This window comes from Coturnix japonica, unplaced genomic scaffold (genome assembly GCF_054131305.1).
Source record: "Coturnix japonica strain WE unplaced genomic scaffold, WE-NBRP24 Scf062, whole genome shotgun sequence".
Taxonomy (NCBI): domain Eukaryota; kingdom Metazoa; phylum Chordata; class Aves; order Galliformes; family Phasianidae; genus Coturnix; species Coturnix japonica.
This window is the reverse complement of record NW_028188965.1, coordinates 875,407-887,633: the sequence shown is the minus strand read 5'-3', so window position 1 is coordinate 887,633 and position 12,227 is coordinate 875,407. Positions and strand designations below refer to the sequence as shown.

At 46.6% G+C, this 12,227-nt stretch overlaps 1 protein-coding gene across 1 annotated transcript; it reads right to left on the bottom strand.

Annotated features, from left to right (window-relative positions):
- Positions 1-2,627: 2,627 nt before the first annotated feature.
- Positions 2,628-4,238, bottom strand: LOC107324408 (uncharacterized). The gene has a single exon (XM_015884386.3). The coding sequence runs from the start codon at positions 4,196-4,198 to the stop codon at positions 2,987-2,989; it is 1,212 nt and encodes a 403-aa protein (XP_015739872.1). The 5' UTR covers positions 4,199-4,238; the 3' UTR covers positions 2,628-2,986.
- Positions 4,239-12,227: the final 7,989 nt, after the last annotated feature.

Here is a 12,227-nt window from a genome sequence, read left to right as displayed (position 1 = left end):
ATGTCTTCCGGTACTTAATCTTGACTTCTTTCTGCTTGCTCACCACCTCCATTCTGCCCCGTAATTAGTTGTACGTATGATGAACAACAGGTACAAATTTTCTAATCAATTTACATTCATGGGAACGGGACGTAGCTATAGAGTGATCCCATCTGCTTCCTCAGGAATGACCTTGAGACACTCAGCAATTTGCTCGGGGTGCTGAGGCAAGTGGGAGAACCATGCCTGGAACAAGGAAATGTCTTTCATTGCTCATGTGCCCCCTTGGCTGCAATTTTAGGGGACCGGTAGACACAACTGCTAAGCATGAATTGCATTTTTTCTGCCTCTGAAAGGTGGTTGTGCATCCAAAATTGATTTAAGTCTTTCTCTTTTCCCATTGTGCACAGGACTGTCACAATGGTGCTTTGTCCTCACATCTATTTCTTTTATTTCTTAGATACACTGAGCTTTTCTCTGTGTTTATTCCCATATTTTCCATTCCCTGAGGTTGCTTCTAAGGTATGTGAAATGGATGTAGCTTGGCTCTCATGGCATTCATGCTGATTCATTTGTTTCATCAGTTTAAGTTGAGTCTTTCAGACTAAGGATTCAATTATGTGTCCTTTGCAATGCTCAAGAAAACCAGTCCTGATCACATTTCCCCATGCTCTACCTTTCTCTGTACCTTCAATGGTCCCAACCTGCACAATACTCTGACCGTGTGATTCTGTTGGGAACAATGAAGATGCCATAAAACAGGTTTGGGGATGAGGAAAAGCACTGTGGCCATTGGAACTGGACAACTCCATGTGACAAGAAGCAGCTGATAGGATTTTCAATTGAGAATAAGGGATGACAATATAGGATCAGAGTTCCAAGATGCTGATGTAGCACCTATTTGTGGCGATTAAAAACTGCTGTCACATTCAGCAGACTCAGAGCGCGTGGATGGAGTGATGGCAGGTGACCCACAATGGCTGGGACACGTAATTTCTTCCTAAGATGTGAATAGAATCTCCATTGACATTGGTGTCTCTCCTGGAATTGTCCCCAGGCGAGCATTGGCCACATAGTAATAGGCAGATACTTGCTGCAGGAGGTAACGTCCTCTTTGGGCAAGCCCTCCAACGTGCCAACTATGAAATAAATTATTTATTGCTCTTTTATCAGGTTTGATTGTTGGTTGTGTTGAGGGACGTGGTTTAATGAGAACTATTGGTGAGAGGCAGACGGTTGGACTGGATGATCTTGAAGGTCTTTTCCAACCTTGGCTATCTGTGATTCTTTCATTCTATGAGTCTCTGATTCTATATTGGCCAGGATGGATCCTGGGTGGGAATGGACACGAGCCTTCAAGGCTGTTGTTAATCAGGTTTTTATGCACGTGTTGAGGAGATACTGGGACATAATGGGGCAGAAATACCAGAGATCTTGGATCTTGCACACATTACAAGGGAAGCCACGTCTTTGTAAACTTCCACGGTGGTTCCATGAGTTGGGGAGTGGAAATACCTTTGTGAAATGGGAAGAATCTACAATGGTGGCTTTTCCAGCACGTGCTGAAATTAACATTCACAAGATTCCATGACAGAACACACTTCTGATAGGGTTTTCTATGGCGTGGTATAGGACATCCTTCCGCAATTGCACTAAATGTGATTTACTTGTGATTTAAAAGCTTCCAAAGACTTGAATAATCTTCTCAAGGGAGTCTGAAGTGCTAGAGAAGATTATTCTGTTGCAGACATTGTGTATAGTCTGAAGGTCTGGTTGAGAGAAGCAATCAAGACAGTGCTCAAGGCACTTTCCTGAGACTTGCAATTCAGAGCAGAGTCCTGAATGTTAATAGTTAAGGAAGTCTCAGCCAGGTGGAGAGGGTATTGTTGACTCATGTGTGTGCTATTTGAGGAATGGAGCTTCTAAGTTCTATCCCAGCTCCTGGGTTTCATACCAGTGCTTATAATCGAGGAACGCCGCACAAGAAACTCTTTGCTATTATAAGAAGGATCCACCAATTAAAGGTATGCTGTCAATTTTATTGTGAGAGGTGTTAGAGGAAGGAGATGGTGTCTGCTATTCAGGGAGTAGTGAATTCCTCTCAGTACCTATTGAAATCATAGAATCATAGAAGGTCTTGGGTTGGAGGAACCTTTAAGATCATCATTCCTACCCCCCTGCAGTAGGCAGGGACATCTCTTTGCCCAAAGCCCCATCCAACCTGACATTCAGTGCTTCTAGGGAGGGGACATGTCTTACTCTACCATCAGGGATGGGTTCCTAAGCATTGTAAGAAGTGGAGTGTCTTCAGAACTTGGAATTATTTATGCTTCATTCAGTCCTGTCAGTTCTATTGCCCTAAGATTGTATTGCCCTTAACCACTAAGATTGATGGCTGAAATCGAGACGGGTATCTGAGGCAGAGGATCAGTAAGACAGCATCACATCGCTCTGCCATCCTTAGACATGACCTAATTCAGGCCAATGAGATTCCAGGCTGAGCAGTTCTGTTTCCCAAATGTTCTGCCTTGCAATGGAAGCACATGTTGGCCCTCAGGAGGCTGATGATGACTTGGGATATGGCACCAGGATAAGGACACGTGCCAGGCAAAATGTGGTAAGAACGACCAAGCAACAAGATATTTTGTGTTTTGCTTAATGCCAAGTTTTATTGTCTACAAGTCAAGAGAGAAAATACAGAATGACCACAATAAAAGCAAATGTTTCCCGTATCCCATACACCAAGAAGAGAGTGAATATATAAGATCTCCATGCCTTGTACAATGGGTGACATATCCAAGTGCACTTCAGATCTTTGGTAATTAAAAGAGAGAATGAAAGAAGGAAGATGACACCTAAATTTTGGAAAGCAGAAGAAAATCACTAGGCATGTACTCCATCATGGTGTGAAACAGAAGCAAGGTCAGGTCTCCATCCCCTTGTGCCTGTTCTTCTTGCACATCAGAGATGGTTGTGGGCAGAGCTGTTTGTCCTGTGCAGGGCAGGTTTAGCAGCACTTCTTGACTGAGGTGCAGCACTGCTTGATGGGCACGCAGCACTTCCTCAGCGGGGAGCAGTACTGCACGGGGCTGCAGCACACCACGACGGGCTTCTTCTTCACCACGTAGGAGCAGCAGGACACACGGCCACAGCAGCAGGGGCGGTAGCAGGTCTGCACGCACTGCTGGCTACAGCAGCAGGGCTTCTGGCATGGGTCGCAGCAAGTCTGGCACGGGTCACAGCAGACAGTCTTCTCGCAGCAGACAGTCTTCTGGCATGGGTCACAGCAGGTCTGGCACGGGTCACAGCAAGGCTTTTGGCATGGGTCACAGCAGGTCTGGCATGGGTCACAGCATGGCTTTTGGCATGGGTCACAGCAGACTGTCTTCTCACAGCAGACTGTCTTCTGGCATGGGTCACAGCAGGTCTGGCATGGGTCACAGCAAGGCTTCTGGCATGGGTCACAGCAAGTTTGGCACGGGTCACAGCAAGGCTTCTGGCATGGATCACAGCAGGTCTGGCATGGGTCACAGCATGGCTTCTGGCATGGGTCACAGCAGGTCTGGCATGGGTCACAGCAAGGTTTCTGGCACGGATCACAGCAAGTTTGGCACGGGTCACAGCAAGGCTTCTGGCACGGGTCACAGCAGGTCTGGCACGGGTCACAGCAAGGCTTCTGGCATGGATCACAGCAAGTCTGGCACGGGTCACAGCATGGCTTCTGGCATGGGTTGCAGCATGGCTTTTGGCAGATGTCACAGCAAGTCTGGCATGGGTCACAGCAAGGCTTCTGGCATGGATCACAGCAAGTTTGGCACGGGTCACAGCAAGGCTTTTGGCACGGGTCACAGCAAGTCTGGCACGGGTCACAGCAAGGCTTCTGACACGGGTCACAGCAGACAGACTGCTGGCATGGGTCACAGCAAGGCTTCTGGCACGGATCACAGCAAGTTTGGCACGGGTCACAGCAAGGCTTCTGGCATGGGTCACAGCAGGTCTGGCATGGGTCACAGCATGGCTTTTGGCATGGGTCACAGCAAGACTGGCACGGGTCACAGCAGATAGTCTTCTCACAGCAGACAGTCTTCTGGCATGGTTCACAGCAGACTGTCTTCTGACACGGATCACAGCAGACTGTCTTCTGACAAGGGCTGCAGCACACTGTCTTGCTCTTGACAACAGAGCAGCATCCACTGGAGCAGCACACACTGTGGCACATGGTGTTTGTTGGTAGTGTTAGTCCAAACTGGACGGAGTGAGGATCTGAAACACAATGCACATTAAGATACAATCCACTTCTCCAAGTTCAGAGATGTGTTTTATTTTGGCATGCTGATGCTGTTGTCTAGGCCCACAGTTTGCAGCCATATACATCCCCTCCCATTTATTTCTACTGAGCTGCACAAAACTGAAACTTACATTGAGCTACCTGGTGCTGTCCCACTGATATTTCTACATCTTTTGAGCTATCCTGGGAGCTAACTGCCCTCTACTGAGCACCACTTGCTGTATTCCCATCCCCTTAAAGCTTCTTTTCCACTCCCAAGGCCTCAGCTCTGCACATCAACAGCCTTTTGCAGTTAAGCAGTAGACCAACAGGATGGGAAAGTCGCTGTCTCCGAGTTGTAGATCAAAGAGCATTTCCATTCATTGCTTGACCAAAGCCAAATGAGAACCTTTGTTAGCAGACAACCCTGGGTAACACTTACCTTGCTAACTGAGGGATTCAGTTGAATGAGGAGCAAAGGGATGGGGAGACCTTTTATTTAGCTGAAAATGGCCCTGACGGAAATGAGGTACCCCACAGCAATTTGTGATTTACCCACTAAGCCTATACTTATTTGTTGAATGTGCCCGCATCTATTTGGTCTTCGCCTCATTATTTTTGACCAACCCTTCAATTTTGTGTTATTATCAATTTATTCTGTGAATTTTTTACAATTTTTTAATCTCAAGTTAATGTGTGGTGCTCGTGAACTACTTAACAAGCACGTTTCTGCTTATTTTGCATCTGCTCGTGCTGAGGCACTGAGATGTTGGATGGATAGTGAGTGGTAAATTAACATACAAATCATAACTCAGATTGAGGAGCATTGGATTCCAGGTGCTTTTTTGGGTGTCAGTCACTCTTGAATATGATATTTATTTCTTTACATGGGGTTCCACCAAATGTAGTTCCATAGCTCCATGTTTTGTTAATGAAGGCAGAGATAGTAAAGCCTGATGGTGTTCTTTGGGACCTCTGGTCATCAGAAGAGCAAATATGGGGCAGAAAGCTCTTGGCATCTCATCCCTCAATTGAGATATGGGAAAATGCACGGCCTCGGTGTCACCAGTACCAGAAATTGTAGCTGAAAGAACCAAACAAATTCATCATGGAATCATTGGAAACAGAGCTCAGGTCAAACAAGAATCCATATTTCTTCCAGTTCCTTTTTTTACATCTTTCCATGGAAACAAGACAGTAAAGTTCTTTGGAAATCTTACATATTCAGCATGTGCTTAACATGACTTGATCTGCAAAATTCCTATTCAGTTTTCAAGTTCCCATATGCCCTCGGGTAATGGCAGATCCACCTATGGAAGGTATATTTAGGAACTACTCTACGCTCGGTTCTCCGTCACCCATTGGCAGCCATTAGCACCGATGCTAATGATCATATTGCAATTATTCATTAATGGCATTAATATTTATTTCTCACGATGGCCTGAAGGCCTCACATAATGCACAGAGCATCTCAATGTTTCCAAACTCATGTCTGCCTAACAACTTGTCTCCGGTCAGGGGGAAGGCACGGGGCAAGGGCCATGACTGGATGTTAAATGCTTTGTATCTGAGGTCACCATGCTTGTGCTATGAGGGTCTGTGTGCCTGGGAGCACCTGAGGACCCCAGCCCTCCTTCTCCTTCATCTTCATTGAGGTGAATGTAAGAAGATCCAGGCCTTCTGAGTTCCAAAGCCTCCCTGGAACACAGCAAAACCCAGAATCACAGATGCTGAGGATAGAAGTCGTCATTAGTGACATTCAGTTCAACTGGTGGCATCGAGCATTCATTCCCACTCCTGTTCTGTTGGGGAGCTGCTGGTAGGCTTGGCTCATGGCCTTGAATCATAAAAGTGACTACCAAGTCCCCTTTCTCCAGGCAAACTCTTACCCAGATCAGCTTCCCATCTGTTAAAACACCAGTTTCACCTCCCATGGAATTTGTTTAGCTTCATGCTAATGATCCAGCTGCACCAGGTCGCTGCATATCATTAGAGCTCAATTAGCAATACAGATGGGTACCAGCTGATGAGAATGGAGATGAGGGTAACCCAGGGAGTGGCTAGGAAGGAACTGGTGAGCTGCAGGGAAGCAGGAGTGGTCAGGGAGGCTGAGGATCAGAAAGCAATTCCTCAACCCTCCCCCCTGCTACAAAATGAAAGATTTAAGGAACAGAAATCTCTATTACCTTTAAGGCTTAGTGAACAAACACAGAGACCTACATACGATGCTCGGAGTAAGGCAGCGTTGTTTATTTTGCTTGTGAATTATGGATGTGCTGAAGCAATCATTGCCATGTAACAACTAATGCAAATTCCCCCTCATTAAACCTTCGGGGCTTTGCTAATAGTTCATCCTGGTTGTGGAAATCAGCTGTTTGATGCAGTGGAGCAGAAGTGTTCCTTTGAGCTATCAAAAGCATTAGGCATAGAGAACTTCTTCCCTTCGCACATTTTTATGGTCTCAGATTTTTATTATTATTTTTCTATATATTCCAGTGAAGTAAAACATCCACCCAGTGCTTGATCTTTGCTAGTGCAGGTGATGAAGCTGACAGAGCTTTCATTCTTGTTCCCTGCTATGTCTGCAACTTCTCATCCTGAACTTAACAGCACTTCAGGCTTAAGCATAGAGGAAAACATAACCCAGTCAGAGCTGTGAGTCCTTTGTGGGACTAAAGGAGTAAGAAGCAAAAAGTGCTGTGATCAGTCATGGAATAGAAAGTTGAAAGCCTGGGGCATGAAAGGAAAGTGAATGCGTGTACTTGAAGGCAAAACCACTTGTGAGCAATAAAAGCCAACACCCAATTGGAGCCATCCCAATTATTGACCCAACATCCAATTGGAGCCATCCCAGTTATTGACCCAACACCCAATTGGAGCCATCCCAGTTATTGACCCAACATCCAATTGGAGCCATCCCATTTATTGACCCAACACCCAGTTGGATCCATCCCATTTATTGACCCAACACCCTGTTGGATCCATCCCAATTATTGACCCAACACCCAATTGGAGAGAAATGAGGAATGCAGAAGTGAAGGAGTTTTTAATGCATTTCCCCCCAGCTGCCTAAAAGTGAGCCATCTCTTTGTAATGGCAACAAGAAGGATTCAGATCTATAATTAATTGCCCTGTGTCTTCAATTGGCAACTTTTCCTCTTTAATAGGCTGTTCCTCCATAATGACAAATTTCCCTAACTTGTAGAGTACTATTTCCAATTACTTCTGCCCCAACAGGTTATTTACTGGGGACTTCCAGTGTGCAGCTCATCCAGCTTTGCTTGCCCCAGGATGGATGAATCACGCTTGGGAAACCTTTGCTCATTTTACACTGTAGAAAAAGGTTTAATTGAAGCTGTTCCAATGCACCGTTCGTGTCCCTGCAGGATTTGCTTTGTTTTGTTTCCAAATATAGCAGCACCTTTTAAAGATCCCATATGGAGTGCAAACGTGACTGTGCAGCCCCTGCCTGTAGCTCTTACACCCTCACTGCATTTGCTCATTGCAAACGTTCAGTTTTCACCCAGAATTAACCCAGCTCGGTGCTTGAAGCCTCTCTATGTGATGCTGTGGGCATTTCCCCAACTTCCACCCCTCCTTGGTACTCTTCATGCTATGGCTGAGTCTAATAGAGATTAAAACACAGCTCGAAACCCACAAATTGAATAGGACAAAATAGTGATTAAACACTTCCAGAATGCTTGAAATGCAGCTTTTATTTTCTGGCAAAAAGCAAAGCAAGAAGGAAACTACTGGCAGCAAACACCGTGCGTTGCACTGGTGGAAAGAGCTCAAACATAATGAACCACAGGTGCTGCACCCTGATATTGCACAGCCCTCCAAATGCTTTGCAAGCATTTGCCCATGGAGAAGCAGCACAGCTGATAAGCAATGAACGCTGAGGATGAGGTCAGGACATCAAGCAGGGAGGTGTCCATGGGTTGCAGAGCCGGGTGCATGGTTGGATCCTGCAACTAGAACTTGGGGTATTGTGGTGGCAGCTTGCAGATGTTCTTGGTGTACTGGGGGCAGATGGGTGGGCAGTAACGCTGCACTGGGGGGCAGCAGGGCTTCATTGGAGGGCAGTAACGCTGCACTGGGGGGCAGCAGGGCTTCATTGGAGGGCAGTAACGCTGCACTGGGGGGCAGAAGGTCTGCACGGGGGGGCAGCACGGCGTCATGTAGGTGTATTTGGGCACAGAGACCCTCTGGATGGTGTAATGGCAGGAGGGCTCTGAGTCGTGGCAGGAGGAGCGGGAGCCGTGGCAGGAGGTCTCATGGCTGTGGCAGGAGGACCCACGGGAGCACATCTTTATGGAGTGTTGGCAAAGCTGTAGGAGGATCAAGAGATGATGGCGATGAGAAGAGACCCAGGTGTGCTTCTCACCCACCCTCACCCACTCCTTTCTTTCTTTTCAAAATTATTCTTGATCTCCCTATTGAATTCTCTCTTTCCATTTCTTCTTGGTCTATCCCACGTGCCCCCTTGGCTCTGCCTCACCCTCTCCCTCTCAACTTGCTTTGTCCATTCCTGCACAAAGCCCAGACCTTCAATCCAACACAGGGAGCCCCACCATCCTCTCCCCAAGCCAATTTTCCACCCCAGACCCTTCATACAGCAACATGGAGCTGCTGATGCCAGAATGAAGAGGAGAAATGGCCTTACCTTTGCAGCAACAGGAGAAGAGTCAGTAAGGGATGGCAAGTGAGGAGGACTGGGCCGAGCAGGCTTTTATGCAGCTCCGAATGGTGATCTTGGGCATGAGGCACCGCTGTGCAATGGCAATGGGATTATTCACGCGCTCAATACGGCACGTGTTGGCGCTGCCCATGTCTTAGCCCTTCCTCTTTGACGCGTGATATTCTCTCCCATATTCCACTCCTAACGAGGATTTGGGAAGTGCTATTTTTCCTGTTTCCTGCAGACTGACAGTAATCTGATAGATGTTAATTAGCGTGCCATTGGGCACCTGGGATTGCATCAGGGGCAGAAATGTCATTATGGCTCAGAAATGCTGACTCCTGTGGCAGGCAAACTGCCGTGTTCAAGTGACAGCTCAGGAGTTTAATTTACCTGCTGTTTAACGTCAAGAGGAAATGACATTATCAAATGCAAGTCATGGAATCATTTAGGCTGGAGAAGACCTCCAAGACCTGCAGTGTCAGCTAGCCTAGAGATTCCATCACTGAACTAAACAGAGCCTTGAGTCTGCCCAGGTGATGAAATTGGTGCTTTCCCACTGTCTGCACCCATCCTGCTCCTATCCTTCTTCCTGCTGTCCTCCAGCAGCATCATATTGACGTCCCCTCAACTCTTTCCATCTCCCCCACATATTTCCCACTGTGGCTTCTTCAGGTTTCACTGCTCACAAATGTTTCTGAATCTTTCATATTCAGGGCCTGCCATTGAAAATACAACCCTGACGAGTTCAGATCCATTGCGTGCAGCTGTTCCAAAGGAGTACACCAGGAGAGCCCAACCTAGAGTGAGGAAATGCTGATTTTTGAGTGATGTGGGTGTTGACACACACCTGGATACGTTCAGCAGGATTTGGTTGATGATTTCTCAATAAGAGGTTATTATGGTGCTGGGATTGGTGCTTTGCTGGTGTACCTGAATCTTACCCAAAATCAACCTTCTTGGGGCTTGGCCATTTCTCCCTCCCAAAGGATGTGTTAACAGCAAACAGTGCTGGCGTGGGGAAGAGAAGTGCATGACTTCTGTTTACTCAGCTATACAGTGATACTGAGATATTTGGAAGCATTGATATGGTCAAGTTAAACAGCTGATCTTGGAGTACATTATTTGCATGTATTGACTAAGAAGAAGGGCAACTGTGAATTATTTATTACCCTTTCAAGGAATAAACTCTACGTGTCCCTATAAGCTACCATTCAATCTGCAACCAATGGTCTTTTGTTGTTGTTGTTTCCAAGACAGTGGGGTGAGGAACCTCTGCAGAATAGCTGGTGGGTTGGTGGCAGGAGGGGAAGCTTTGTGGTGTTCAGCCCTTGAGACCCACATGGAGCTTTGGTAGATGAAGACTTATTTTCTCTATTAATTTAACTATTTTCAATTCCAACCCGCACGAGACTATGATACTATGATTTTCTCCCCAAGTGTACCCAGAAATTGTTGTTGGACACCGACAATGGTGACAATTGTAAAGGAGGACTTTGAAGGGAGGAATCCAAGAGCCTGAAAAGTGAATAAGGAAATGAAAGGAGAATACGAGTCAAATTAATTGTAAGCTTTATTGTTTCCCACAGCCAGATGAGTCTGAAACAGAAATATGAAGCATGAAAAGATTCCCAATGGCAATTATGCACTAAATACACAGAGAGAACATTTCCCAAATCATTGGAAATAGTGAATCCTTGAAAGATGACTTGGAGATCACATCATGTACAGCAGTGATGAAGAACAGAGCAGAGACCCTGGGATGTCCATAGCAATGCATCAACCCATGGTCACGGTGTCCGAGGAGGGGGCAGCCAGTGGTGGTGGAGTGTGGCTGGATCCTGCAGCTAGTATTTAGGGCATTGTGGTGGCAGCTTGCAGATGTTCTTGGTGTACTGGGGGCAATAGGGGACAGGTGGGCAGCAGGGCTGCACTGGGGGGCAGTAACGCTGCACTGGGGGGCAGAAGGTCTGCACCGGGGGGCAGCACGGCGTCATGTAGGTGTATTTGGGCACAGAGACCCTCTGGATGGTGTAATGGCAGGAGGGCTCCGAGTTGTGGCAGGAGGAGCGGGAGCCGTGGCAGGAGGTTTCATTGGTGTGGCAGGAGGACCCACGGGAGCACATCTTTATGGAGTGCTGGCAAAGCTGTAGGAGGAAAAAGAAAGACGTCATGCTTGTTCATCAGCTCCCCTCTTAATTGCTACATCCTTTCTTGTGGTTTTTCTGTGTTATTCTGGGGAAGTTCATTCTCCTCTACTCTGTGACATGTGGGAGATCCTAACTCCAAAATGGACAATACTGGGTCCTTTTGGGGATACTCGACAGTGGTCCCATTCAGATGGAAATTTCCCTAGCAAGATATTGGTGATGGCATTTGAAGACTGAAATTTACAACTGCTACTCATCACTGATTTAGCTGCTCTGTCTCCCCCTCCATTTCCAAGGAGTTTGGGAATTAATTCCATGCTAGACCCCAAAGGCACCCAGTCACAGGCTGAAAACAAGACAGGCAATGTCTGAACACAGAACCAGTCAGCCAAAATCCAGTGTGATTTCTGATTCCAGGTATTAGTGAATTCAATATAACCCAACTTACCCTTTGCAGGAGCAGGGAAGAGAACTGAGAAGTGAAGCTGAATGAAGGAACAGCAGGGGATCTGTACTTTTATATGCTCCCAATGGGCTTGTCCAAGAGGTTATGCATCCTTTGGCAATGCTGACAATCAACACATTCATATTTATCTTTTTAAGCATTTCCTATTTGACACGGTCAGGAAAGCCAATTACTATTTTTCCCTTCACACGTTAATAGGCAGTAGATTTCCTAATCTGTGTTATAAGAGGATTTTGTAGGTAGTTAGATATTTATATATTAGGAACGAACCAAACCCTGGAGTTAAAGAGTGATTTGTCATTGGGTAACCTGCGTTGCATCAACGAGCAGTTCAAAGCGTTGACTCCTACCCTACCTGCTGCCCCTTGGTCGGTGTGGCAGACTCGCATTTTTGCTGATACATCTGTCGTGACACGAGGGATTAATTACAATTAACAGCTGCAACTCACACGGACCATCCTTAGAGGGAAGTCCTGCTGACTGGCCCAAGCGCACCTAATACCTAAACACCGGAGATGACGTTAGAAGGATGTTCCCAATCCCAGTTTTTTCATTCCACTTGTGAGTTCACCAACAATTTGCTGTTCTTCCCTTGTGCCACCACTCCGTGCTGTTTACATCCTTCCTAGAAGATGAGGATATCAAATCCCAGCCATTAAGCCAACTCTTGGCCAACTCGCATCC